Raw genomic sequence first — 26,153 nt, forward strand, 5'->3', positions numbered from 1 at the left:
GGGGAATTATCAGTTTTTTACAACCTGTACCTTATTTCTGGCATAAAATACGATGGTTTACTCACCCATATAACTTTGGTGTCATTTGGAGTCATTCGGACGATATTTAGATCCAGCGGCGCGTCGCGTATATCCATATAGTGGGAGTGACTGGGGCACCGAAACGTAGCCTCTAAATAACACATTATCTGCCGCAAAACTCGTTCATTTCACCAATATTTAGTTATGATACACTAGTGCTATTCCCCGTTGAGTCCGGAGTTACCCGTTATCATCATCTGGGGTCTGTAGATTGAGTTTCCGATTTTCGCGGCAGATAATGCGTTATTTAGAGGTTGCCCCAGTCACTCTCACTATATGGATATACGCGGATCTAAATATCGTCCGAACGACTCCAAATGACACCAAAGTTATATGGGTGAGTAAGTGGTCGTATTTTATGCCGGTCCAGGTTGTAAAAAAACAGTAATTCCCCTTTAAAGACCTCTGGTCTAGAGGTATCATGGTGGTGAGAGAGCTATCAACCGTTAATAGTTAATTCCTCTGCTGTATCCACACTTGTTGACAGTACAGTCTTCAAAATTTGTCAGTGCCAAGTCTACAGATTTTTGTGAATGGACCCACGACCCAACCTGTCTAACCTAGCAACAGTAACAGGAAGTCACCCGTGGTTGGCGGTCAGGCAGACCAATCAAGGGTCAATTCTTCTTTCTAAGAGTGTCGCAACCTGTAGCTGTTGGCTAACTTTAGGAATACATGTTCCAAAGTATTGCATTGCAGCACAATTTGTACCGATGCAGTGATCTACTCTAGATTGGTGGTTCCCCAACTTGAAGGACCTTGTTTTTCCTGATCCTGCTGAAACATGGAATACTTTCACCTTTTTAAAAGACAGAAACTGTTCAGTCTAAACCGGAGCAGTTGAATGAAAGAAAAACACTGAACACTTCTCAGTTCCATGTTTATTTGACATCCAACAAAATCCAATAAAAGCTTTAAGAATTAACATGTTTCACCATCACCAAAAACATAATTTCTCTCAATAAAAATGTAAAACTAGAAGATCAAGGTTCATAAAATGCAAGCATTAGGGTCGAGGCGTGAATGATGCAAGTAACAGTTTCTGACAGGCAAGTCAAAAGAGGCAGAAATCTACTCCTACGGATAATTACACAGCACAACACGGACTAAAGATCCACACCGAAGAAAAACAATCAAATAGAGGTCTCTCCCTTCAACTGTGTTCATTCTACGCTCGCGAAATGAGCGATCCAAAACTATGTCACATGACAGGATGTCTCGGCTTTTATCCACAAAAAAATCACAAGGAACCTTCCTGAGAAAACAACTCCGCTTGACAATCTTTTATTCTGTGAAATTTGACAAGACTTCAGAGACATGTCAACGTCTTTTTACTGTGCAACAATCAAAGCACAGTTTTATTATTTCCCCCTTTTCATTTCAGGTTTCAGGTGGATGTCCATGTAGCCCAAAGAATCCGGTGGAATCTTTGCTTCCATCACTCCTGCCCAACCGTGTCACCCGCTGGCCAATCAGAATCACGACGCCATTGAGGAAAAGATTAGAGAAAAACAAATGTGGCCATGTAAACGCCCCCTCCATCTGAGCTTTAACCCTGGTGAAGTCCCACCCACAGTGCATCAGCTGTGTGCTTCAGAGGTACACAGCTCACTTCCTGCTTCATCCTGCCCTCAGGTGGAGTTTGATGGGCATAACAGGATGATGAGTGATGTTTATGGGTACAACTTGATAGTGAGCTATGCAGGTGAGGGGGGAAGATATTTCCAAGTCGAGGGTGAAGAGGCCTTCGCCCTCCTTCCCCCCTCCCCGTCCCGGCGCCGCTTTGCCCACTCAAATCCCCAAAAGGAAGGCGGCTCTGCAGGCCCCCTAAGCATTATGTTAGCCCGATCGCCGGTGGTTGGGGGGAGTGTGGTTGCAGCGATGCTACGAGGTCGCTGCCCCAGTTTGGGAGCCCAGGGGTTTGGGAAGGCGGACTAAGCATCCGCTTCCCGTTTCCTCCCCCTAGTGTGGCGCGGTGCTGCTGTTCCGACACCCCAGTCCTGCTGGACTCTGGTGGATCTCCAAGCCTTCGCTGGACCAAAGACATGAAGCAGCGTAGCGTTCACACCCAGGCAGTCCAACCCTCATACAGCTGGGCCAGGTTGTCCATGTTGGTAGCCTCTTTGATAACAAAGTCCACCTGAAAGTTAACAAAAATGATTTTTACTCTCTGGCTACTTCACACATTTAGGTCACTGTTGATGTGTGGCATCGCATGCAATAAATTGATACATGCATGTTGCAGATTACCTGCTCTGTGACGCTCATCCTCCTGTTGGGATCGATGTCTCTGCCCTCCAGCTTGGCTTTCACTCTCTTCCACACGCTCACTGCGTACGAGTTCCTCTCTTGGACAGCTGCAACACGGCAAGCGTACAGGGTTAAAAGAGTACAAGTCTTCCATTTTTAACCATAAACATATGCAGGCCTAGTATAATCTACTGAAACTGGTTACTTTAGATGCATTACATGGGGAGAAAACAGATTTCCTAACCACAGACCAAGATAAGGAGGGTAAAGAACAGTACCTCGTCCTGTTTTGGGGTCCCGTACGGCCCTCTTGGGGCTGGGGTTGAGACCTTTGCTGTTCATCATCAGAGTGCTGGGCGGGGTATCAGTCGGGGTTCCCAGGTTTCGAGGCAGAGCCTTGCGAGCGTTCTGGGACATGGAGTCCGGCTGGGTCTTCACCCCGCTGCATCTAACGGCTGCACAAGAAATTAAACCGTTAAACTGTGGCTCAGCGGTGCGTTGTGTGTAGATTCCTTGGCGACAGAACAGCAGCTTTGGTCAGTAAAGTATGAAGCAAGGACTGTGCTTGCAGGGCTCACCGTCATTCATTAGACGCATGCAGTTAAGAACATTTCAAAAGCGACTACAGATTTGTGCTGCAGTTGCTGTTCCCGAGTGAGAAACTGTAACCCATACCTGCTGCAAAGCTCGTCTGTGCTGCACAAACAGGACTGGCGCAATCCCCTTCTCTGTCCGTCACCAGCGGTGAGGCAAAGCCCACCAGTCCGTTATAAACACTGTTGTAAGAACACACACAGATTAATAAGAGATCTGGACAGGACAATAACAAACCAGGATGAGAGTATACGTGCACATGGCTGGTAGTACCTCTGGCTCTGGGAGTGCAGTTCCTTCAGCGTAGCAGGAACCTCCTCCAGTAGTTCCAGCTGCTCTTGGTTGCGCGGCTGCCCACTGGCCTGAACCACGGTGAACAAGACGAGCTGGATGTTGTCCTGCCAGGCTTTGTACTCCAACAGGAAGTGGCGCACGCTGCCTTCATAGGCCACCTCTTCGCCGTCCGCCAGCGCTGCCTCCTCATCCTTTATGACAGAATATGACAGTTTGCAAATTTACAATAAATTCTCAAACATTCGCAGGGGGCTCATTTTTTATTTTTGTTAAATATGTTATATGAATAACATGAAAACCTTAGCCATGGCTCTCAGCAGGTGCTTGACGTCGGCCAGTTGGCGGTTGTGGCTGGACAGGATGGTTTTGATGGAGTCCACCAGCAGCTGCAGCGTCTCTCCACAGGACTCCAGCTGCTGCTCTCGCTCTTCCTGAGTCCTCCGCTCGATGCTCAGCTCCTCCTCCAGCTGCCTCTGGGCACAGCTCAGCCAATCGGGACTGCCTATGGGCAGGTCCAGGACTGGACTCTGTAATAATGACCAAAGAGCACAATACAATAATGAACACATTTATAACTCCAGTGCTACTAGTGGTTTTTGAACTATTCTGCTAACACTGCATATATTTCTGTCAGTATTATCGAATGGCTGTGAAACCCACCAGTCTGTGCAGCAGCTGGAGCTCCAGAGGAGACACTGTGCTGCTAAACTGAGCCGCATACGAGCAGGTCTGCTGGCAGCGCTTCAGCAGTTCAAACAGCGCCGCATCCATGTTGAGAGCCTCGGGGGATCGGGTGCGAAGGCCTTCGAAGTTGAGGATGGTGGAGCACAAGAAGGTGACCTGGAAACGGACGGCAAGAAAACTTTCAAGAGCTGTGTGTGTGGTACGGAGTCGTTTTAAGCTTCACAGAGAGCAACTAAGACGCGACCGTGGCAGCGGTGTTACCTGGCTGGTGCGCTGGTTGTCTCTGGCCACCATGGCGCGTCTCTCCCTGATGGTCATCTCAAAGTCCTGCAGGACGGGCGCCAGAGCTGGGTTGGCTCCGCCGGCCCACTTCAGACGCTGCTCGATGCTCGCCTCCAGCGACGCCAGCTTCTCCTGAAGACGCCGACACAGGACACAGATTCAGTTTCAGTGTTTTATTTGAACTCAGGACTGTTTAAGTTACAGCTATAAGGTTGTAAACATTAATTATGCTGCCACTTAAAGCTTCTTCTTTATTGTCAACCTACTGATAGTTTCTGGAAGTTTTAGATACTTCAAAAGTTTACAATCTTTAAACAGGATCACACAGAATTACCGATAAGGATTAGAAACAGAAAGATTCTTTTTCCTGAAGAATCCAGAAACTCTCTCTCTTTATAGTATTGTCTCTGGGTTAGGACCTCTAATTGATGGGCTGGTCACTGCTGAGCTACGTGGCGAGCTACTGACCTGAATGGCAACGATGGCCCCCTCATCCTGACTTAGCTTGTACAGCTTCTTCTTCATGTTGCTGAGGATCACGGAGCGAGGAGGAACGCTGACACTTAGAGGCTGATTGCTGTTCCCCAGAACGTCTTCGTGCTGCCACTGGAAGAGGACGCACACAAAAACAGTTGAATACCAGAAAGATGCAGCGCTGACGGTATTCATTCTCTGGTCCGTAAAGATGATAACAACCCTGAACACAATGGTACAGATGTGCCAAGGTATCAATCAAAACAATCCTGGAATAAGACGTCTTTGGTGAGTACCTGGAACATGGCCATGTGCAGCTGGCTCCTCTGCAGGCCGGCCTTGGCGATCTCCAAGTTGATGTCCAACCTCCTCAGCAGGTCAACTTTCTTCCAGGCGGTGTCGTAGGAGGACGCCAGCACTGTGGCTCTGTTGAGCAGCTGCTGGGAGACCCGACCTGACGCCAGGCTCTGCTCCACCGCCTTCTTACAAAGCTCATCCAGAGAGACCTTCAGAGTCAAACACATACTGGTTAAATATTGACTGATGTTGCTTTTTTTGGACACCTACATACACAGGACACGTTTTGCGCTCACGATGTACACACACACACAGACGTCTTACCTTGCTCTCTGCGCCGAAGTCCTTCGCCTCCACCTGAGCGACAACATCCAGACCGAGGGCAGAGATGGTGCTGCAGAGGGCCAGGCCGAGGGCTTGGCTGGGCAGACCCATGAGCATCTGCCGAACGAACTCCGCTGTGAAGGCCTTGATGGGGCGGATCATCTGTTCCTCGCTGACCACCGCCGCCCCTGACCCCGTCGCACTGGGCCGGCGGTACAGCGGTTTCCCCACGCCGACTGGCCCGTTTGTAGGCAACATTTCTTCAGCTGGGGGACAGGTACCTGACAAGGGAATGAACAAAGCCTAAGTTTCTTTGGTCTAAAAGTGTAAAAATATAAGAAATATTTTAAAGAATGAGGAGAAGGAGCTGTGGAAGAGTATTACTTCTGATTCCTAAGTGTCTATATCCTCGGGAAGACCTCTTACCAGAAAGGGTCTGAGCGAAGGATGAACACAGCCTGAAGAAATCCCTGATGGTTTGCAGTCTCTTGAGGAAGAACACCTCTTCCATCACCTGCCGCAGATTCATGCTCTCAAAGAAGTGGAGCTGTGTGGCACGAGCCTCCCTCAGAACATCCACCTTCCTCCAAGTTGACGGGACCCCTAAAGAGCTCAGCTGAGGATAATGAAGAGCAGAAAGAAGTGATGGGGTGAGAGAGTTGAGTTTTTCCTGACTATTTAACCAGGAAGTGAACGTGCCGCAACATCTGCAGCATTTGTGCTACCAACTAGGCTGATGTAGAACTACATTCAAGTTTTGGGTAGCACTAGGCACACATAAAAATCTGAGTTAGCTGCAAAAGCAATTAAAATAAATCTAAAAACTGAAAAAAAACATCTCATATGTCATTTAAAAACCTATAACATTTATTAGATCTGCGAAGAAAAAGTGAGCGCTACCTTCTCCGTGAGCTGCCCAAAGGCCGTCTCCAGCTGGGTGAACATGCCATCAAAGGCTACCAACAACATCTGACCCGCGGACATCTTCGGCGTCTCCTGGCCCTGTCCGTCCATGCTGCGAGGCTGGATCAGCTCAGAATATTGGGCACGCAGGATCCTGAGAACAAAAATCAGAAATTAGACTTTATACCTGCAGTCAGTTTATCCAGCAATGCTGAACAACATGGCAAGAAGATTTCAACCTGGTGATGTGGAGGCAGTGGTTGTGCCCATCATGGTCCAGGCCCGTGGTCGCCTGCAGACTTTCGACCAAACCTTGCAACCCGAGACCGTCCGAGCTCTGCTCGAGCAGCTGCTCCAGCTCGGCCAACATGGACTCCAGGGTGGGCTCTCCTTTGATCATACAACGCAGAGCCTCTGGGAAGATGATCTGACGGAAGTTGGTGTTCAGTTCCTATAAAAAAATAAATAAAACAAAAGACGACATCAGTGTCAGATTTTTTTCCCCCCAAACATTTATGTACGTCGCTTCAAAGTTTTAACACATTAATGTGCTTACCTGCAAACAGGTGTAAACAGCGTTCGCCAGATAAACAGCCTGGGTGGTAGTTGAAGGTGCAGGGAGCTCCAGGTCGTGGGGCAGGAGTGGGCAGCGCTGCAGCAGCGTCGTCAGGGCACTGACGTTTCCAATCATACTGCAGAGCTCCTCCAAAAACCAGGCCCCGTCCCGAGATGTCAGGTCTACTAGCTGATCTCCAGCACTGGCAGCTGCACCCTCCATTACCAGGTTACGCCTAGGCAGAAAAAACAAACAAAAGTTTTAAGTTGAACTTTTCTAGGTTCCACTTTCCAGAAGCTTAACATTTTTGTACAAACAGAACAGTGAACCGTTTTACCTGCACAGTGTGCAGAGGGCAGAGGTGATGATTGCAGCGAGGCTGAGGGAACCCGGCTCTCCATTCTCATGTAGGAAGACCGTGATGCAGTGTTCAATCTCCTGCAGCTGCTCCTCGCAGGCGGCTACAGTTGTGCCCTCGGTCTTCAGTCTCTCTGCGTGGTGGATCACGCGCTCGTTGGTGTCACCCACTTGGTGCTGCAATGTCAACTCGACACTGGACAGGAACTGGCAGGTGGCTGCAGGAGGCTGAGGGGCAAACAGCACCTCATATCTGTAAAGGGAGGGGAAAAATGGCTTAAATGGACCGCCGACCGCCAAATTGTTATCAGCTCATCCCCGAACATTTGCGCTGTAGTCCCTTACTGTCTATAGATGTGCTGGCAGTGCTCCACTGTCATGTCTCTCAGCAGCTCCTCCAACCAGGCCTTCCAACGGTGGGCTCTGTGGAACAGCAGGGTGGCCCGGGGGTACAGCAAAGCCACAGTGGCATAGCTGTGCAGCTGCTCCAGACAGCTGCGAAGCGCTGCATGGCGCTGCTGCAGCAAGGAGCTCACCTCCGCCTCCAGGGTCTCGCACTGGCTGATCAGGTGGGCCTGACCCGCATTCTGCAGGAAGGCTGTAGCGGGCACATAGCTCGGAGGACCTGGAGGAATTTTAGACAACCGGGAATAAGACACAGCACGGTAGACATTTGTCGAAAGAATGTGGGACTGTATTTTGCAGAAAACCCATTAAAAGTTGAAAGATATTTTCCAAAAAAATGCTTATTTTTAACTAGTTCTCGGGACTAACCAAGATCTATGGGGCTGCTTATGTCCTGTAGCAGGCTGGCAAGCTGTGTGGCTTCCAGGTTGGAGAAAGCTGCCTGGTACTGGGAGATCCACTGGTCCAGGTCGGCCAGCTTGCTCTGAATGGCCTCCTGCACAGTCCGCTGCTGTGACTGCAGCTGGTTATGTTCAGAATACCTGTGAATAGGGTTGAAAAGGGTTTTAGAATATGGTGCCGTATGCTGTATTTATATTATGAGTCTGTCTGGCTCCTCTAAGTGTACAGTCACAATGAAAATATTGGCTTTTATACTATATTTACAGCGGAACATAGCTCCAGTGAGCACTGTGCTCTCTCTGACCTTTGCTCCAGGGTGAGGATGAGATGATCTGGATGGTTCTCCGCCCCCTCCAAGAAGGCGATCTCCTCCTGCAGCTTGCCTTGTAATTTCTCCCCCTGGCAGAGCAACTCTTGCAGGACCAAGTACTCCTCTAACGCGTCCTCCACTTGTGGCAGCACAGCCAGCATTTCATCACGATTTTTAAACCAGTTCACCTGCACACACAGACCCCGGTACGTAAAGCACAGTGAGTATTTAACCGTCCTGCACATCTGCACCTTTTGTGTGTAATACAGTTTGGGCAGGAATCACTGCAGGTGTTTTAAAAGTCATTGTTTTAAACTATACAAACTGCTCCTGTCACCTTAATCTCAGCCACTCTAGAGGAGAAGAGGGAGCGAGTGATGTCCCTCTCCATCTCCCTCTTGCTCTTCTTGCTGTCCGCCTGCTGGCCTCCCCCTCCGTACACCGCACCAGCGAAGCCCACCTCCCCCCCAGCAGTCCAGTCCACCAGGGGATCATAGACGAAGGCCTCCAGCAGCGTCAGTAGGGTCTCTCTCCCCCGGCGCATTATTTGAACCACCTGGAATGACACATCTGCACTTCAGCACTTTTTTTTAAGCAGAGCTGATGTACAATCGAGGTTTGTAAAACAAGACGGGGACTAGGAGGGTGTGGTGTGGCATTTACCTGCTCGCAGGACAGCCTGAAGATGCCCTCGACCCCCGTGACTCCCAGAGCGGTCTCAATGTTGTGCGTCATCCTGAACGGGACCTTCTCCGGCACCCGGAGGCTTTTCCCTAGCGACACACAAACATCCACACAGAATTAATGACACAGCCAGGAAACCCGAGGCATTTAAACATACTACAAATGTTATACTGACCTTTTTCAAAGCATACGTTGTAGTCAATGTGCACCACCTCTCCAGTGGTCATGTCAATCAACACATTGTCAAGGTGACGGTCGCCGAGGCCGATGATGTATCCCACCATGGACATGACAGCGGTGGATCTGGCGTAGGACTGCGGCATAAAATAAAAAGAAACATCAGCTGAGCAGGACGTTGATGCGGTCTGGATTTTGATAAATTGTGATTTTAAAAAGCCCCAGTTACCTGAGTGACCCTCCACCACTCACTGGGCGTGGTGCAGGAACACCACAGCTCCTTGGCCAGCAGGTTGGAAGGAGTAGCCTCCATTAACTCTTTCAGCACCTCCTTCATAACGCTGAGAGGCCAGTCTCGCCGCGTCACATCTAGACTCAGCCCGACGGCCTTAAGAGCCGGCCCGATGCGGCTGTAGTAGAGCTCACTGGGGCGGGGTACTGGAGGCACAGGCTGCGGTGGGAATGAGTCCTGGGCCTTGAGGGAGGGGGGAAAAAGAAACATTGGTTCAGATAAAACAGTAAATGGTTTTAGCAGCATTACAGTGTAGAATAGCAGAGGGGAAATAACGCACCTTCTGAGCCTGCAGCACAGCCTCCCTCTGCTGCCAGCGTTTGTAGAGGCCGAAGAGCGGCGTTGCACCGTCGACCCACTGAATGAGCCCTGAGCGTGTCCCGAGGGGGGTGACGGAGTAGTGGCGGGCGTGGAAGTGCGGCTGCTCCTGCTGGTTGATCTTGGTGAACATGGTGTTGACGATCGACAGGAACTGCATGATGCGCTCATCCAGGTGCAAATCCTCCAGGCCTGAGAGAGATTTAAAGTTGTTAAATTGCTGCTTTATTACAACGGAGAGCGGTCGAATATCAAGTCAGACAAGTGTAAGTCTAGTTTGACTTCGGCCCTTTCCTCAACTTTCTCTTCCTGTTTGCATAAGATAACATAAACATGTGTAATCTGAAGTTAGCAGCCCTGTAACACTGTGTCACAGAGGTTTTGATTCAACTACACAGTCTTTGACCATCAGTGAAGAGATTTTATGAAAATTATGTTCTATAAAATGGTCCCAGTTGAAGGAAAGGTCGCACTACCTACGGTTTTTGAGAAAGGAGGTGGAGAAGTAACTATACTTCTTTACATCTTTAAAATGGGACATTTTACGTGCACTCGCTTCTCACCTTTAAACAGGTACGGGTACTTGTGTCCATCCGAGCCCAGGAAGAACAGCTTCTTCGGCTTGGTCTTGGTGGGAAGGATGGTGATGGTTTTGCCGACGCTCTGTATGGTGACGGCGTCCGACGCCGACGCCTCGCCTGGCAGAGCCATCTCCGTTGTCGTCATGGACGCCAGGCGGGGACTGATTTCATCCAGGTGAAGCAGGTAGCTGGCTCGCTTCTGAGCGCGCTGCTGCAGGCTCATCATTATCTGTCCAACGAGAACAACACTTGATAAAGCTTGGGTGCAGTTATATTTAAACGCAACGCTTCGACGTGCATATGAATAAACACACACCTGTTTGAAGGGAAGCCAGCTACTGGCCGGGTTGGCGGGGTTGACGGGGTTTCTGAGACGCTCCAGGGCAGCGGTGATGTTATCGCCGTAGGTCTGCTGGAACCAGGTCTCGTGAGGCGTCTCCGCCGGAGCTGCTGTGATGCTGCAGACGTGATCCAATGCAAAAACCACCGGGCGCATAAGAGCGGAGTGCTTCTCGCGCATTATGGCAATTTTTTCATCCCTGTAGTAAAACAAAGACCAGAAAAATTAAAAGTTAAAATGCTTTCTGTCCAAGAATGGTCGCCGTTATAAATATAAAGCAAAGATGTCTCACCTGCGCAGCGTGTTGTTGTTCTGCACCCTCTTGACCTCATCCTCCAGCTGCTGGATCCTACGCAGGACAAGCATGTGTTGCTGTTGTAACACACCCAGCCAGAGTTCATCCCACAGCAAGGTCACCCTGCGCAGCTCTCCCACCAGCTGCTGGACCTGGTGAGGACATGATAACAGGTTCTTTAGATCAGTGGATCCAGAATGTTTTGGGGAACAATGATTTTAGATATATTTAGGACAGAATAGGCAACATGAACACATATTTTAATTATGTCATTGTGATGTCCTAAGGGATCTAAAAGAGTGCTTGCCAAAATCTTCCTACCTGAAGCACCATAGTGGGGTTCGCTACAGAAAGCTTCTCCACAATGTTGCTGTAACAGTCCTGCATCATGGCTTGGTCTTGACTGGAGCAGGTCGCCAGTTCGTCTGGAAGTCCTCCCTGTCCATCGCCCTCCATCTGCTGCTCCTCCTCCTCCCCAGCCAGGTCCTCGGCCTGCATGCTACCCAAGAACGTGGGCAGGGCTGACGGCAATTTGCTCCCTGTCAACACATCTCATCATCGGTTAACATATCCACATAATTAAGGTTCAGGCCATATAGAGTTTAATTTGCCTTCAGTTAACAGTGGAGCAGATTATTTGACCACTGGTCAATACATTTAGCTTCTTTCTTAGTCTTTACAGGCACAGTAGATGATAAAAAAATTTAAAGAATACCTGAATTCTGAGCCTCCCCTCCTAGCGAAAGGGAGCCTACAATGGCGGGGTAGAGGATGAGGTGTGGGGAGTCCTGGGCTACTCGACACAGCAGGCTGCATATGCTCTGTCGAATGTACGCCTCTGGGTGGTTGAGGCGGGAAAAGAGCTGGGGGATGATACCTGAGGAGAACACGGGAGTCAATACGGATCCAGACTAACTAGAAATCCTGATGAAACTCGGACACGGCATCCTGCATCATATCACCTGAACGTATTACAGGTACATAACTCAAATTGTGCTCCAGAAATTTCAGTGGGATAGCGAATAGTTAAATTCCACTATTACTTTAGGGGTTCCTCTGGGAATTTAAAGCCCTCGGTTGTTACTGGCATTATATAAATATAACTGAACTTCTGTAAGGCAATGATCTTGCTGTGGGAAATGTGGCAGCTCATTTTTGATGGGGAATACGCTTGTGTCCCATTCTTTGATCAGCATCAACTATCCCGTCCTGATACTTCTCTTTCTTTAGCTGATGAGAGACCGTTTACCTGTCCTCCCTGAGGTTACTGCGACCTTTCCTTTCCAGAAAAAACAATTAACTTCTAAAACAAAATTCCCAACCAACACACAAAGAATCCCGAAGTGGATGCAAATGTTGCCGCGCGACGTACCCCTCCAGGGTGCCGTAGGGGTCGAAGCTAAGCCTAGCTCAAGCCCCTCTCTCAGTTCACCAGCATGCTTCACCAGCAGACGGAGGAGACGCAGGGTTGCCATGACGATTACATCATCGTTGCTCTGTTTGCTGCAGTGATAGGACAGCAGGAGTTTAGGGTCATCCTCATCTATGGGGACCTAAAACACAGAGAAGACAAACACGGTGAAGGAATGAACTCACTGTCCTCCAACAGAAAGATGCTGCTCCAAGCCATAATATATTGTGGATGCTAACATTCCAGTGGACCCCGTCTCACCTGTCCAGCATTGAGCTTGAGGAAGGTGAAGTAGGCTTGGCAGGAGACGCGGTAGAGACCAAAGATGCGATCCACCACCCGCCTCCAAACCCGGATCAGACCGTCGGTGACGACCTGGCCCGCCTCCCCCAGCCAGGGGCACGAGGCGGTGAGCTGCCTCCAGATCACGTCCACCATGTCGTCCTCATCGTCTTCCTGCTGCAGAGCCATGTCCTCATCCTAAAGACAGAACGGTGGCATTGAAACAAACACTGGTGAATATTCATGTTATGCAACGGAGAGATCACTTTTTGGGAGTCAATGGGATATAAGACTACCTGAATGCCAGTGGGGCGACACATGGCCTGTCCAAGGATGCTGAAGATGGTGTCCTTGTCTTCTTCGCTGGTGGTCGCCGGCAGCAGCTCCTCTATATCCTTCTTTTCCCCGGGAAGGAGAGGCAATCCTTCCCCTTGACTGAAGAGAGGAAAATAAAATGGTAAGTAATACATAACGTACTATAAGTGGAGTCCAAATTGGTTGTCGGTCCACTAACCTTGCGTTATCCACCACCTTCCTGCCCCAGCGATAAGCCCAGCTGGCGAGGGCAGCCCAGGACTTGGCCACCTCTGGAGCCAGGCTGGTGGAGAGCTGATAGAGTTGTCCCAACACAAAGTCTGGCTCCCCAACTCCAACACTCACTGCATAGATAACACCACTAAGGTTATAATGGTGCTGGAACCAAGCTGACAACTCTACTGTAACTATCTCAAAAAAGGTGCAAGACACTGAGAGTTTAGATGCTTATTCATACATATGGAGATATCTACATTTGTCCACAAGACTGTATTCGTGTTACCTGAAGTCTCAGAAGTGATGTGAGGGATGCCCTGATCCTCCAGAGGAAGCTCCAGCAGAGCGGCAATATTTCGGCTCAGAGGTGACATACCGCCCAAAGCGCTCGTTGAGTTAACTGCTCCTGACTTCTTTACCACCTAGGACGCAATTTAAACAGTTCTTTAATCGTTGTAATCTTTGCTTCCAAGCACAAAAGGGCAATTTGCACTACCAGTATATGTTTTAGATCTGATTTACGTTTTAAAACAACCCTGCACCTGTTTAAGTTGAGGCGTCATGTCCTTCCAGTCGGCCAACAGCCATTTGCAAAGTGTCAGCAGTGAACGGCAGGCAGCGCCTTCATTCTTCCCCACGTGGCAGTAGGACAGAGCAGCCTTGCTCAGCATCTCCATGGCCGTCAAGGCTTGACCTGTGGACAAAAGACACTGGTTAGAGGAAGCATAAGACAGTGTCCACGTCAACATAACACAGTGCAGAAAAAGTAGTAGTAGAAAAGCTCTTAAAAGAAAGGAAGTCAACACAGGGTTCACTCATCCAGGGAAAGGCAACCACTAAAACAAATATTAAATTAAGATGGCAAAACAATACAATGTCAATATATGGAGACTAGTCCTGGAGGAAGACAAGTAATTTCAAGTTGTTGCTAAAAATACAGGGTCTGAGCTGAACACAGAAAGAGGACAGACAACACACCTTTCACACATATAGAAAAGGGTACAAACACACAAGAAGAGAATGACAAGGGGAGGTAACAGTAGTGCACAGCTTTTGACTGTGTCCACTTCTTCACCTGCACTTCTCAGGACTTTGGCTTTCTCTATCTGGACCTCTGCTCCCCACTTCTCCCCCAGAGTGCCCTCCAGGCTGAGACGTCTAAAGGCCTGGCTCAGCTCGTCTTGTGGCTTCTCCTCTTGTGTGCCGTCACTGCACTGGCTAAGCAGTCGGGACGCCAGCGTGATGTTGCCTTTTTTCCGGGCAAACTTGACCGCGGTCAGACAGAGCTCCGTTAAGTGGCCATCAATGGAGGGAGAGTAACCTGGGCGAGAACGAACGAAGATGGTGAAAACTCCACGTTTAGGCCAACAGAGCTATACCAGGCAGTACATCTTTAATAGAGGGGATATTTTGTGTTAAGAAAACACACAATTCAACTTGATTTGTACAGCTCAGACTATTGAAGGCGGCGGATTTTGTCCCCCATTACTTTGCATATCCAAAATGTGCAGAAACCCCTTACTTGAGTGTCCTCTATCAGAAATACAGATAATATACAGTCATTGGCACTTACCTTTGAGTTTTTGGAGGAGTTGTCTCTGGAACATGGTGTATCTGAGAGCTTGAAGGAAAAGCTGGACGTCCTGTTGCTTACAAGAGCTCAGAGCCTCACTGCTCAGAGGAATGACGCAGTCCTGCAAAGAATACAAACGCAGGTAGAAATATACCTCCTGACTATTTATCTTGATTAGGAACAACAAAAGTTGTTTCCCACTTTGCATCCGATTATGTCGAGTTAACATTGCCTCTGGGTAGACACACACTAGATTAATCTGCCTGCAGCTTCACAGAGTATTTTAAGCAAACATTAACAGATCTTTGGTTGCATTTACAGTCCAGGTGTCCACACCAAACTGAAAACAATGAAAAAAACAATAAATATCTGTACATTTATCCAAGTGTGGATGCACATACTTCTTGGCCAGTGAGCGTGTTCTCCAGGGTGGAGGTGCAGTGGAGCTGCAGGGTGGGTAGGGTGGGCAGGGAGTCAGAAAGAGTCAGCGTCGACAGGCGGAGAGGACCCAAGCAGATGCGTCCAGTTTGTTTCAACCAACGCACCAATGCACTGCAACGTCATTAACACAAAACAAATTTATTAAAAGATTGCTACTCACAAAGTCTCCTTAATGAAACTGACCACATGACCTAGTGTTATGACTTTCTAACCAGCCCAATCCATAACACTCTGGAGATCCATTCGCATGCCAATAAGGTTGACAAGAAATAAAGGTTACAGCTTCAGTATACACAAAAAACCTATATGCAATTACTGCTAGAAGAAAAAAGATGCCACTCTAGTATTTTGGTTGTATGGCACCAACAACCAGTCAAGTTGCTTGTCCTGGTTGCCTTCCAGGAAGATGCAGTAAATGGGGTGGACAGTTGTGTGAGATTTTGTTATAAATTATTAATTAACGTATTAATTCCTGCATGTTTTGCACGATTACACAGACTTTGACCAACAAATTCTAATCATGCTCGACTCCAATTTGAGGTACTATGAAAGGGATGGACCGTCGGAAAAATGTAAGCAATGCTGTTGTAAACAATATAAGAATCCTCACTCTGGATTGGATGTGGTCCCGTGCTCTTGCTGTTGATTGGCTTTTGCCATAGCGCTGACAGAGCTGCGAAGGAGTTGCACCTCAATGGCTCTCTGCAGCTCAGTTGGATCTGGACTCATGGAGGGCAGGAGCCTCTTCAAATCTGGACGCGAACACACAAATGTCAGCGTTTCAGGTTAAAAAAAACACTGGTTCAATATCTAATATTTGTCCGTTGTCGACACACTCACCGAGCTTGTCCTTACTGCTGGAAAGAGAGCTGTAGTCCTCTCCTGGTAGCAGCTCCAGCTGAGCTCCACACTCTACCAGATCTCCCTCCTCAAAGCGGCTCAGGGCCTGGATGTAGTTGAAATCCGTCCTCAGGTTGATGCTCACCGGATTGGTGGAGTTCTGTTTGAGGGCGTTGACGGTGGCCTGCCACTCCTTCACGGAGGCCCAGTCGCAGAGGGCCACGTAACACTGACAAGCTTTGTTGGCCAGGAAGTTGATCACCTCGGGGGAGCACTCGCTGGACTTCAGTAGCACCGTCTTCCTGTTGTCACCTTCGTAGAGGGTCGCCAAACAAAATTCACTTTATGATTCTTGTGACAGTGCAGTGGATCATTGCTTTACATTTTAACAGCTTCAAGACACAAAAATACAACTTTGCAACAGTTTTTGCAAATGAAATTAAAGGATTATCTCATCTTACTCTTCATTGATTTCAGTGTTGTGACTATGAAATGCAAATATGCGATGAACCCAACATGCATTCAGCGTGGACAGTTGCTGATTACCGTTATTAGCGTGTTTGGGGCTGCTCGTGTTGCTGGAGAGTTTGAGCAGACAACATTCGGCGCTTTTGATGCTGCAGTCCATTCCTGTGACTGCAGACAGCTGATCTTGATACTCCAGAGCTGCTTTCTCAAACCTACACAAACACATTAGTTTAGCAGAGTGTCATCAAATGAATGAGTGAACCAAAGCCATGTGATTATTTAGCTGAATGTCTTTCGCTAAACTGGGAGGATGTCTCGTTAAAGCGACAGTGCTTACCGTCCCTCAGCCTGCAGGGCAACTGATGACAACCAGCCCAGACTCTTGCCAGTGGTGGAAAGGCTCCAAGCTGCCAGGCCCCGGATGGCCTCGGGACAGCGCAGCTCCCACAGGGCCTCCACAAGCAACGCCAGAGGAACCTCCAGCTCTGGACCCTGGTGAGCAAATTAAAACCTGTATATTATAAATGCTGCAACTGCATGCAAGCGTAAGTTACACACGAGGGATAGAGTTCATAATATCTGAACATAAAGTTTTGTACACTGACCTGGGTGCCGCTGTTCTTTATCTCTGTGAGCAGGTCGAAGCCATGGCGAATAGTTACTGCTGGTTGGCCAGACAGAAGACCAACCCTCATCAGTGCCAAGCGAATCCTCGTCAGCCAGTCTTGGCACGTCTGACGGTTTGTGTAGAAGAACGTCCTAATGCCCTGAGAAAAAACGATGGAAGGATATGTGAGTGCTATTGCGAGCTATTCAAATGGTCTTCCTCGGTAGCAGCACTCCTTCTAAGTTGTCACTATTTAAGAATATAAATCTGAAAACTCTGGAGCTTTTATTTGCACACCTTTGGCGGGGCAGTGAGAGCATTGGCGCAGCCCTCGTAGGCGTTGTACATGAGCTTCTCCAGGTTCTCCAGGTACTGAAGCAGCAGAGCAAGGCGAAGCTGATTGGAGTGGTGGCCATCTCCGTCGCTCCCAGCACCAGCCCAGGCTCCAACATCCTGCTCTGGGTTCAGACTGTGCGCAGCCAGGCTTCGGATCATGCCTGAAACACAGGAGTATACATCAAAACCACAACTCAGCCTAAGATGGACCACCACTGAGGGAGGGAAGGGAGGAAGGGAATCTTCTTATTACCTTCAATGGTCTGGAAGGTGTCCTGAGCCCGACCCAGTGGTGTTCGGAGTTTGGACAGCACGGTGAACTGTGCCGCCTCCCAAACTGCCCAGTGCCACAGCACCACCTCTGTTTTCAAAAGGGCCCGTGGCACCACATCCGGCCTGCTGCCATCGACGCTTCCTCGGCTATCTCGTTTCTCAAACCGCTGGCAGCTGTAGTACAGACGCTCCAGCCAGGGATCCTTGCTGTAAAACACATAAATGTGAAGCTTAGGAAGTCTTGATATAATGATACATGGAAACACAACCATCATGAGGTACATGTGTATTGTTTTTTTGTTGGTTTTAAATGTGCCGGTGCTGGCAGGTACCCTCCACGGTGCAGGACCCCATAGAGGATGAAGCTGATGAGGTCGCTGAAGTCCTGAGGATGAAAGGTGCTGTTTGGTGCGCGGCTCATGTGGTGGCGGATGGCCAGAGAGATCTCCCTCATCTCAGGGTGGCTGTGGTTACTTTGGCAAACAAACAATAATCAAACCATTAAGTATGTAACAACGAACCAGGTGAATGTATAAAACCTGAGTGGTACATTAAGTCTTACCTCAAAGCCACATCAAGGGGGATTGTCCTGAGCAGTTTGGCATAAGCTTGCCTAACCCTCACTGCCGAGTGGACCAAGTGCACTCGGCACACATCCACACACCTAAAGGACCAACGACACACACAAACACACACATTGGCTATAAATATATCTTCATTTTTACAGGAAAGTGCAGAAAAGAGAACTAAATACTGTCTGAAAACAGCTTAAGCTTGCATGCTTGTGCATTTTATTCACCTCTGCAGCAGTTCGGTGGACAGTGATGTAGACAGGACCTGCAAGCTGTGGCAGGTCTGAAGGCAGATATTTTGGTCTTCATTCACAGCTTTCCAGAGAAAACGAGGACGACAAACACACATCAGTATTGTTAAAAGGAGGAATAACTCCAGAAAAAACACAAGGTGATAAATTCTGCAGGCTCACCATTAGCCAGTAGGCCCCTGCAGAACTTGTTGAAGGAGGGTAGAGAGAAGAGGGGGCTGTAGGTGTCCGACTTCTTCATCAGCAAAGAGATTTCCTGAGCCCAGGTCAGCAGCAGCTTCCTAACACACCAAAAGTGTCAGAGCTATTTCATGTAGCTTTCTCTGATGCCATTGCTAAGGGTTAAACCTAAATTTAGTTTAAGGTTAAGCACTAGTGAGGGGTAAAGTCAGAGCAAGCATATTGTCAGTGGAGTTTTTCCCCAAATGGGGATAATAGATGCGAGTGTTGTGCGTCAAAGAACCTGGTCTCGGGATAAAGGTGCTCCTTTGACAGAAGATCTCCCAGCAGGCTTAGCAGCGTGCTGAAATGTTTCTTTGTTGCCGTGGTAACGGTGCTGATGACGGCACCGTCGAACAGAGACGGGGATGAAGACGACAAGCTGGACGAGATGAAGTGATCGTGTCTGCAAACGGAAACAGAGGAGAGGACGAGGTCAGACGACGAAAGCAAACGAGCGCAATCCCGCTACGTGTTGTTGTCGGCTCAGTGCTTAAGTACCGAGCGTGCAGACGTGCGAAGTTGCTCAGAACCTCACACTTACACATTTTTCCTGCTACCAACTTATTGCTCAAGATAAATCAATGATTTTTAGTAGCTCTCCTGCAAGATTTTAGATTTTCAGTGCTGGAATAGTACCCTGAAAATAGTGTTATAGCCACACTTTTGACAATAACATGCAAAAAAGTGCAATTGAGACAAATCTAATAAACTGAGGCCTCTTGAGTCTTATAGGTGTGTGAAAATCCGAATGCTGAAGTGGAAAAAATTCACAGCAAAGATGAGTGAATTACCTGGTGCAGTGCGAGTACAGGGAGTAGAGCACAGCGTACTGGATGGCAGGGTAGTAGATGGCTAACTCGGCGTGGACCAGCATCAGATTGTGACTCAGGAGAGCGAAGACCGTGGGGGACAGTGCCCACATCTAGAGGACATTTTTAAAAATGACAAAAACACCAGTTCATTTCAAATGTTGGATCCAAACAGAGGCATCCAAGACGCAGTTTCCATCCATGTCTATGTCTGAACACACATACTGTACGTAGTAAAGCCTCTTGGGTTCATGAGTTTTATGCATTGAATCAAATGGAGCGATTGAGAACTGAAAAGACCATGAGGACAAAGCTGCCATGTTGTCCAGGCCAAAGAAGGGAATCTCATCTTTTGATTCTTCAGACCACAGGGTAGTTTTAAACTTTGCTTCTGTCAACAAGGCTGTTTAACCATTGACAAGATTAATATTGGGGTTGAGCTTTATGCTGCCAGTAGTGAAAGGAAAACGGTTTATTCAGAACACTGTGGTCAAGCCCATTTAAGGAAAAAAAAGGCATATCGAAGAAGAAAAGAATATTTCTGGGTTACACATGACATCGGCTCACCCCAATGAGAGAATTCTTGGTGTTGCCGATGGTGGTGAGGGTGCTGAGGTTGAAGATGACGATGAACTGGGCCTTTTCCAGCGGCAGAGTGAGGGAGGCGAAAGCAGGGTGCTGGATATTGGGGCTGGGACTGCCCGGTGCCGGGGCCTTTCCGCAGGGATCCAGGGTTTCCGTTAGGCTGGACAGGGCACACGCCATCTCACCCAGCACCAATTTATAAGCTGCCTCTAGTGTTGGAATGTTTTTCAGGCTTAGCAGTGCCTGATACACGGCGTGCACAGCTGACATCACCTGCGTGGCGTGCACATACACAAACTTAGTCACGATACACAGCACGACTAACAACATACATGTGCGTAACTTAACTTCAAATTAGGGATGCACCGAAAATGCACTTTTGGGCCATTTTCGGCTGAAAACTGTGGCGGTTGTTGCTTACATCATCACAACATCCTGTTTCGGCAGTGTTGTTTCGGTGTTAAATTTTGCGTGCATTTTCGTTTTTTTTGGACGAAATGTTTTGGAATTTTATTGCCGAAACAACACGTTGAAGCAACAACCGCAGCAATTTTCGTCCGAAAATGGACCGAAAGTGCATTTTCGTTTTTTCGGCAGAAATTTTTTTGGAATTTTATCGTCGAAACAACATGTTCAATCAACAACCGCAGCAATTTTAGGCCGAAAACGGCCCAAAAGTGCATTTTCGGTTTTTCCGACCAAAATGTTTGGAATTTTATCGCCGAAACATCACGTGCAAGCAACAACCGCAGCAATTTTAGGCCGAAAACGGCCCAGAAGTGCATTTTTCGGTTTTTCGGACCAAAGTTTTTGGAATTTTATCGCCGAAACATCACGTTCAAGGAACAACCGCAGCAATTTTCGTCCGAAAACGGCCCAAAAGTGCATTTTCGGTTTTTCAGCCGAAAATTTTTGGAATTTTATCGCCGAAACATCACGTTCAAGCAACTACTGCAGCAATTTTAGGCCGAAAACGGCCCGAAAGTGCATTTTCGTTTTTTCAGCCGAAAAATTTTGGAATTTTAGCGCCGAAACAACACGTTCAAGCAACACCCACAACAATTTTCGGTTTTTGGCCGAAAATCTTCAGTGCATCCCTACCTCAAATACAACTAATCCTAGTTATATTTTGCTTCGCACTGATCTCTTTTGCATAGAGACCGTTCTATAAACATATGTGACACCCGGTTATACTCTATATATTTTTAATAAAGAACACACACCTCTTTCTCTTGATGGAAGCGAAGCTTTAGGAGTTGGGAGTCTGGCGCCAACAATTTCTCAACGAATGACACAGTCAGCTTTGTGTTGATCTGGTCAACAATCTGAAAGACGGCGAGAGTGAAATGTTACAGGAGGTGGAAAAAAAAATCTAACAGAGCAGTTAAACAGTGGCAAATTTAAAGAGCGAGCTTTCTGAAAACTGTATAGTGTAAGAGGAATAACAAAAGGCTGAGTGGAAGCCAATATAGTCAATTCATAAAAAATGGGTTACAATACAGGCTACAGTTTGGCAGAAAGACAGTTTAAGGTCAATTACACCTGATCCACCATGCCGAGTGCGTAACAAAACTGACACAACATCTGTTTAGGCTGGTTGACTGCCAGATTACAAAGATAAGCACTGTGGTTTGGATCAAAGTGGGGAAAAGAAAAAGGGCTATAAACCGTAAAAAGTGACTCTACCAGGGCGAGAAGGCTGAGCACTGCTAGATTGTAGTCTGAGCCACAGGCCTGGCAGCAGTCCAGCTGGTCCAGGCCATAGGCTAGGACAGCCTCCATCAGCTGACCACAGGGCTCCACGCTTGCCAGCAACACCCCCACACACTCATTCCCCGCTGTGAGGACGGCCTCAGAGAATTGGACCTGCTTTGCAGCGGTCACGCAGCCCAGGACCCGGTTCAGGACCTTAGATGAAACACAGAACAGAGAGGATACAATCATCTGTTGGTTGTAGCCTCCACCTTTGTGTTTTATACAATTTTCTCACTGAGCTACCCTTAAGGCATTCAAACAAAAAGGCTGTAACTTTTCTAGAGAGATCCATTACCGCTTTGACTACATTTGTAAGCCAAATAAAGGGTGGAACTTCCAGAGAGGATGTATGCAAGTTCTGTATCGAGAGAGTCGGAAAATGTCTCCTAATCCATGCACATTTTAGAATATTAACATTGGCCAAGCCCTGAGTCAGATTCTCTTTTATGTGGCTCTTACATCGTTGACGTAGGCTTCAGTGATGGGCGTTCCTCTGAAAGGACTGAATCGCTCTCCGATGCTGCGGACCACCGTGCTGAAAACCCTCAGCAGAGCTGCTAGCTTGGGAAGTGACACTGAGGGAGGGGGAATATCTTCATCCAGCGCTTCTCCTGACACCACATGGCTCAAATCCTAAAGAGAGCACAGACTCGGTCAAGAATTGAGGAGCTTCTGAAAGATCTGCAACATCTTCTCTACGATACATGAGTGGTAACGGGTGTTAGTGCATGGTTGAAGAGTCACCTCTGCGTACGCTTCCATATCCTCCAAGAACTGTCCCAGTAGGGTGGTGGAGAAGGTCAGGTCGGCCACCCAGAACTGCTCCAGACTCTGTAACCAGCCTAAACACAGACATGGAGGGCAATACAAAATCAGTGGACTGTGTTCATGGTAGCACAAAGGCTGGCCACCTCTACAGAGGCCGTATGTTATAGACGATTTAGGCTACAGCGACACAGAAATGTAACGGCTCTCCCTTTCTGCTCATCAATGTGCATTTGAAAATCCATGATTAAGGAGTACACCTATCTACATATTCATGAAATTAAAGACATTTGCAACCGTCTAAACTTTCCCTAGAGTTGGGCCACACTAGGAAGCAAGAACCTTGGACAGGGAGCTGACCAAGAACCCAATGATCATTAACAGAGCTGCACAGAAACTCTGAAGCTCGGGAGAAGCTGCCAGAGAAACAGCCGCCTCAGCAACACTTCATCAATCATGCCTTTGTGGTTAAGTGACTAAACAGAAGCCACACTTGGGCAAAAGGCGCGATTACAAAGTGTAACTTGTGGTGTACGAGTAGTCGAAATGGGAACGCGCGTAGACGCGAGAGTAAACCGTTCAAGTAATAAAACCAAATATTGCAGCCACATGGCAGCAGAACAGAAAACAAACATCAGTCCCACTTCATCATCTGCAGAAATAGCCTGCAAGCCGAAGAGAAATCCAACTGACCTGAGACTTGCTGAGTGAGTGCCTGCTTCTGAGTGTGGTCAATGTGCCAGCCCACCAAGATGTCCACTGTGTCCTATTCAAAAAGAAAAGAAAACAAGCACAACACGTCAAGATACAGAGCTGGCATTCGATTCGATGCTCTGATCCGACCTAGCTGGCGAGATACGTACCCTGAAGTTGGTGCTGAAGACGTGTGGGTAGCAGCGAGCCACCTGAAGGATACACTTTACACTTTGACACAGCAGCTCTGGTGTGTCCACGTTTTCCAGGATGGACTGCAAGTTGCTCATCACCAGCTGCAACAACAAACATTTAGTTCAGGCCCTTTAATGACCACCGTCTATTTCCTTTGACATAAAACCTTAAGCAGACAGGTGAAGCTTATTCGTGTGGTTACCTGCATGATGTGGGAGAAGGCCTTCCTCTCTCCAGCAGCCTCCAAAGCGCGCTGTGCAGCCACCAGGTACAGCAGCTTCACCTCGTCGCGACCGCTCGAGTTGAACTTGACAAAGAGCCACTTGAAAATGCGCTCGGCCTCGTAGCTGAGCACTGTGCAGAGGAGACCCAGGCAGGCGGCCGCATCCTGGCGCAGCTCGCACAGCAGCTTACTGCTACAAATGTCGACGGCACAGAGAGGAGGCCGCGTGTCAAACGAACGGGGACGGCAATGCAATGGCAGGGTGAGCATTGTACATTTTGTTCGCGGTGAGTCATCCGCGGGGTTTATGCCATTATTCTGAGACACAGCCAGGACCGTACTACTCAAACCTGACCTCCAGTGATGTCTTCAAAAGATGCATCTCTGTTACAACACTGGAATATCAATCATTAAATTGCATCATACGTTGTTCTGCTTTCCTATATTACAGGGCTCACCTATAGTTGCTTGTGAGGCTGTTGCCAGTTTGCACACTCTAGAGAGCAGCTGACATGAATTTTCTTGAATTTTTGAAACAATCTCGACAGTAGGAAAACTAAGACTCTAATTTTCACCTCAGTTTTGGCCTCAGTAGCACAGATGTTTATGGGATCCCTAGACAAAAAGGAATCTAAATATTTAGACTGACTTATACTGTTGATCTTGCTGGACTTTTTGAATTTTGCAACGTCGCGCGACTCACCGCAGATCTACAGTAACACAGCTTCCTCTTACCTCTCGTTCAAAATGTCGTTCAGGGTGCTTAGGATGGTATCCAGCTGTTTGACAAGGGTCTGTACGAGAGAAGACACAAATAATAATTAGGACGGTGATGCATTTGTCAGCACAGAATCTAACACAGACTTGGAGTGAGGAGTTCATGTGCATTTATAGGAAATATTAAGTGATTTCTATTTTATAAATCATCCTCTGATTTGAAGACAGTGCAGCAAAAAAACAGGAAGGAAGTTTGTGTAATATTTCAACCTGGTGCATTTGCCATAAACGAGGCTACTGTTACTCCTGGCTAGGGGTGTAACAGTACACAAAATCAATGTCACATCCTTGTATTTTAAGATTTTTACAGTACACCGTGTGACTGACCACTTTGTTCTCGCCGTGGCTGATGAATTCCTTCAGCTGTTTGAGGGTGGCCAGCCTCCGGTCGCGATCATCCTCCCTGGAGACTCGGCGCAGGAGGTTGGCCAGTCGAGACTCCTCTGAGTGAGCCATCCCTCTGTCTGCAACACAACGACACGCTCACTCCACTAATTCGCTGCACAGATTCTATTGCAGCTTCAAAGCGGCTCTCTACAGCCAATCTGTATTTACTTGCCTGCTGTTTTTTCCCCCCACATTCAATGTTAACTTTGCATTCATCAGTATTTGTGAACGTCCCCAGCCCATTACTAAACACTCATTCCCCGAACTGGTTTTCTTTAGTTTGCGCTGTACACACGTTTACGCTGAACGCCTTTTGACAATCCGGCAATGCACTTTAGACTTTAGAATAGTTCACGTTTGTCGCACAGCTTACCCTGCGATTTCCTCATGTCCTTTGAAGCTAAAGCACGGTTTCCATGCTGAAAAGGGGTCAAATCCGTTGTCACGTCATTGGGTCTCAACTCTTTCCCCAGCGACTTCCAACCAAACGTAGTATCACAGACACCTTGACCAGCTTCGTAGGCGAGAATTAAAACAACATATTTAATAGAAAGCCTACAAGACATGGGCATGAAGTGATTTTTATTTTAAAAATGCAGACAAAGAAGAGGGCACGCACACAAACACATTAATAATAATAAATAAATATGAGGCCTCACTCTCTTCCAGATGTGCATCTGCAGCAGCGTAGGCATCACTGGGCACCGCTAGCTGTTCAGGGCAGCTGGAAGGCAACACGTCTGACAACAGTCCTGAACCAAGCTCTCTGGACTTTGCGTCGTCCTGGCTGGATGATGCACTGTCAACTCTGAATATGTGGATAAAACATGCACAAAAGAAAAAAACTAATTGAATAAACACATATTTTTTTATTTTTTTAGGTGGGGTTGACATTACATTTGACACTTAGGTTAGTACCATTTTGTACTGAAAGGGTGGGAATATTTGAGAAACTTATAATACTGTTAAGTCTCAACATGTCACAAACCAATTCAGAAATGATTCTCAATTCAAAACCAATTTAAGTTACTGATTAACAATACGAGAGATGAGTCAAACGGTCTCAACGTTATGACCGGGCAACTGGAGGAATATAGCTTCTAGCAACTGGAACACAGATCAATCATAATGTAGAAAGTATTATGTGCAAAGAATAATAATGCCGTTTCAGCAGTGACACACATGCGCCTTCACCAATGTATCCACAATTGTCTGTTGCATTGATTTAAATGTTAACTAATTGCCCAGACATACGCG

General features: G+C 47.7%; 1 protein-coding gene across 2 annotated transcripts in view; it reads right to left on the reverse strand.

Moving 5' to 3' along the window:
- Positions 1-947: 947 nt before the first annotated feature.
- Positions 948-26,153, reverse strand: part of smg1 (SMG1 nonsense mediated mRNA decay associated PI3K related kinase) — a 28,260-nt gene continuing 3,054 nt past the window's right edge. The window contains exons 2-64 of one of the 2 annotated variants that reach the window (XM_084571242.1): positions 25,556-25,704; positions 25,270-25,410; positions 24,837-24,973; positions 24,468-24,526; positions 23,712-23,922; positions 23,485-23,610; positions 23,315-23,387; positions 22,601-22,698; positions 22,316-22,489; positions 21,788-22,009; positions 21,325-21,426; positions 20,084-20,374; positions 19,499-19,629; positions 18,949-19,110; positions 18,648-18,766; positions 18,462-18,549; positions 18,225-18,326; positions 17,995-18,135; positions 17,643-17,869; positions 17,351-17,550; positions 17,052-17,213; positions 16,784-16,938; positions 16,525-16,658; positions 15,979-16,290; positions 15,749-15,890; positions 15,099-15,249; positions 14,698-14,818; positions 14,200-14,445; positions 13,667-13,818; positions 13,411-13,546; positions 13,108-13,252; positions 12,890-13,028; positions 12,573-12,791; positions 12,273-12,453; positions 11,616-11,777; positions 11,222-11,439; positions 10,898-11,052; positions 10,582-10,804; positions 10,248-10,494; positions 9,647-9,876; positions 9,304-9,549; positions 9,073-9,211; positions 8,877-8,986; positions 8,551-8,769; positions 8,208-8,401; positions 7,871-8,043; positions 7,442-7,721; positions 7,077-7,349; positions 6,740-6,974; positions 6,423-6,634; positions 6,181-6,337; positions 5,707-5,896; positions 5,281-5,561; positions 4,956-5,165; positions 4,654-4,791; positions 4,165-4,317; positions 3,880-4,059; positions 3,519-3,746; positions 3,199-3,410; positions 3,007-3,107; positions 2,610-2,786; positions 2,332-2,438; positions 948-2,221 (exon numbers count right to left, since the gene is read on the reverse strand). In XM_084571242.1, coding sequence (XP_084427368.1) covers positions 2,144-2,221; positions 2,332-2,438; positions 2,610-2,786; positions 3,007-3,107; positions 3,199-3,410; positions 3,519-3,746; positions 3,880-4,059; positions 4,165-4,317; positions 4,654-4,791; positions 4,956-5,165; positions 5,281-5,561; positions 5,707-5,896; positions 6,181-6,337; positions 6,423-6,634; positions 6,740-6,974; positions 7,077-7,349; positions 7,442-7,721; positions 7,871-8,043; positions 8,208-8,401; positions 8,551-8,769; positions 8,877-8,986; positions 9,073-9,211; positions 9,304-9,549; positions 9,647-9,876; positions 10,248-10,494; positions 10,582-10,804; positions 10,898-11,052; positions 11,222-11,439; positions 11,616-11,777; positions 12,273-12,453; positions 12,573-12,791; positions 12,890-13,028; positions 13,108-13,252; positions 13,411-13,546; positions 13,667-13,818; positions 14,200-14,445; positions 14,698-14,818; positions 15,099-15,249; positions 15,749-15,890; positions 15,979-16,290; positions 16,525-16,658; positions 16,784-16,938; positions 17,052-17,213; positions 17,351-17,550; positions 17,643-17,869; positions 17,995-18,135; positions 18,225-18,326; positions 18,462-18,549; positions 18,648-18,766; positions 18,949-19,110; positions 19,499-19,629; positions 20,084-20,374; positions 21,325-21,426; positions 21,788-22,009; positions 22,316-22,489; positions 22,601-22,698; positions 23,315-23,387; positions 23,485-23,610; positions 23,712-23,922; positions 24,468-24,526; positions 24,837-24,973; positions 25,270-25,410; positions 25,556-25,704 — 10,876 coding nt within the window. In that variant the 3' untranslated portion in view covers positions 948-2,143. Of the gene's footprint in view, positions 2,222-2,331; positions 2,439-2,609; positions 2,787-3,006; positions 3,108-3,198; positions 3,411-3,518; positions 3,747-3,879; positions 4,060-4,164; positions 4,318-4,653; positions 4,792-4,955; positions 5,166-5,280; positions 5,562-5,706; positions 5,897-6,180; positions 6,338-6,422; positions 6,635-6,739; positions 6,975-7,076; positions 7,350-7,441; positions 7,722-7,870; positions 8,044-8,207; positions 8,402-8,550; positions 8,770-8,876; positions 8,987-9,072; positions 9,212-9,303; positions 9,550-9,646; positions 9,877-10,247; positions 10,495-10,581; positions 10,805-10,897; positions 11,053-11,221; positions 11,440-11,615; positions 11,778-12,272; positions 12,454-12,572; positions 12,792-12,889; positions 13,029-13,107; positions 13,253-13,410; positions 13,547-13,666; positions 13,819-14,199; positions 14,446-14,697; positions 14,819-15,098; positions 15,250-15,748; positions 15,891-15,978; positions 16,291-16,524; positions 16,659-16,783; positions 16,939-17,051; positions 17,214-17,350; positions 17,551-17,642; positions 17,870-17,994; positions 18,136-18,224; positions 18,327-18,461; positions 18,550-18,647; positions 18,767-18,948; positions 19,111-19,498; positions 19,630-20,083; positions 20,375-21,324; positions 21,427-21,787; positions 22,010-22,315; positions 22,490-22,600; positions 22,699-23,314; positions 23,388-23,484; positions 23,611-23,711; positions 23,926-24,467; positions 24,527-24,836; positions 24,974-25,269; positions 25,411-25,555; positions 25,705-26,153 lie in introns of both variants that reach the window. The other variant, XM_084571241.1, reaches the window with a different exon arrangement.

The sequence above is a fragment of the Chelon labrosus genome (genome assembly GCF_963514085.1).
Source record: "Chelon labrosus genome assembly, chromosome: 21".
In the NCBI taxonomy this organism is placed as follows: Eukaryota; Metazoa; Chordata; class Actinopteri; order Mugiliformes; family Mugilidae; genus Chelon; species Chelon labrosus.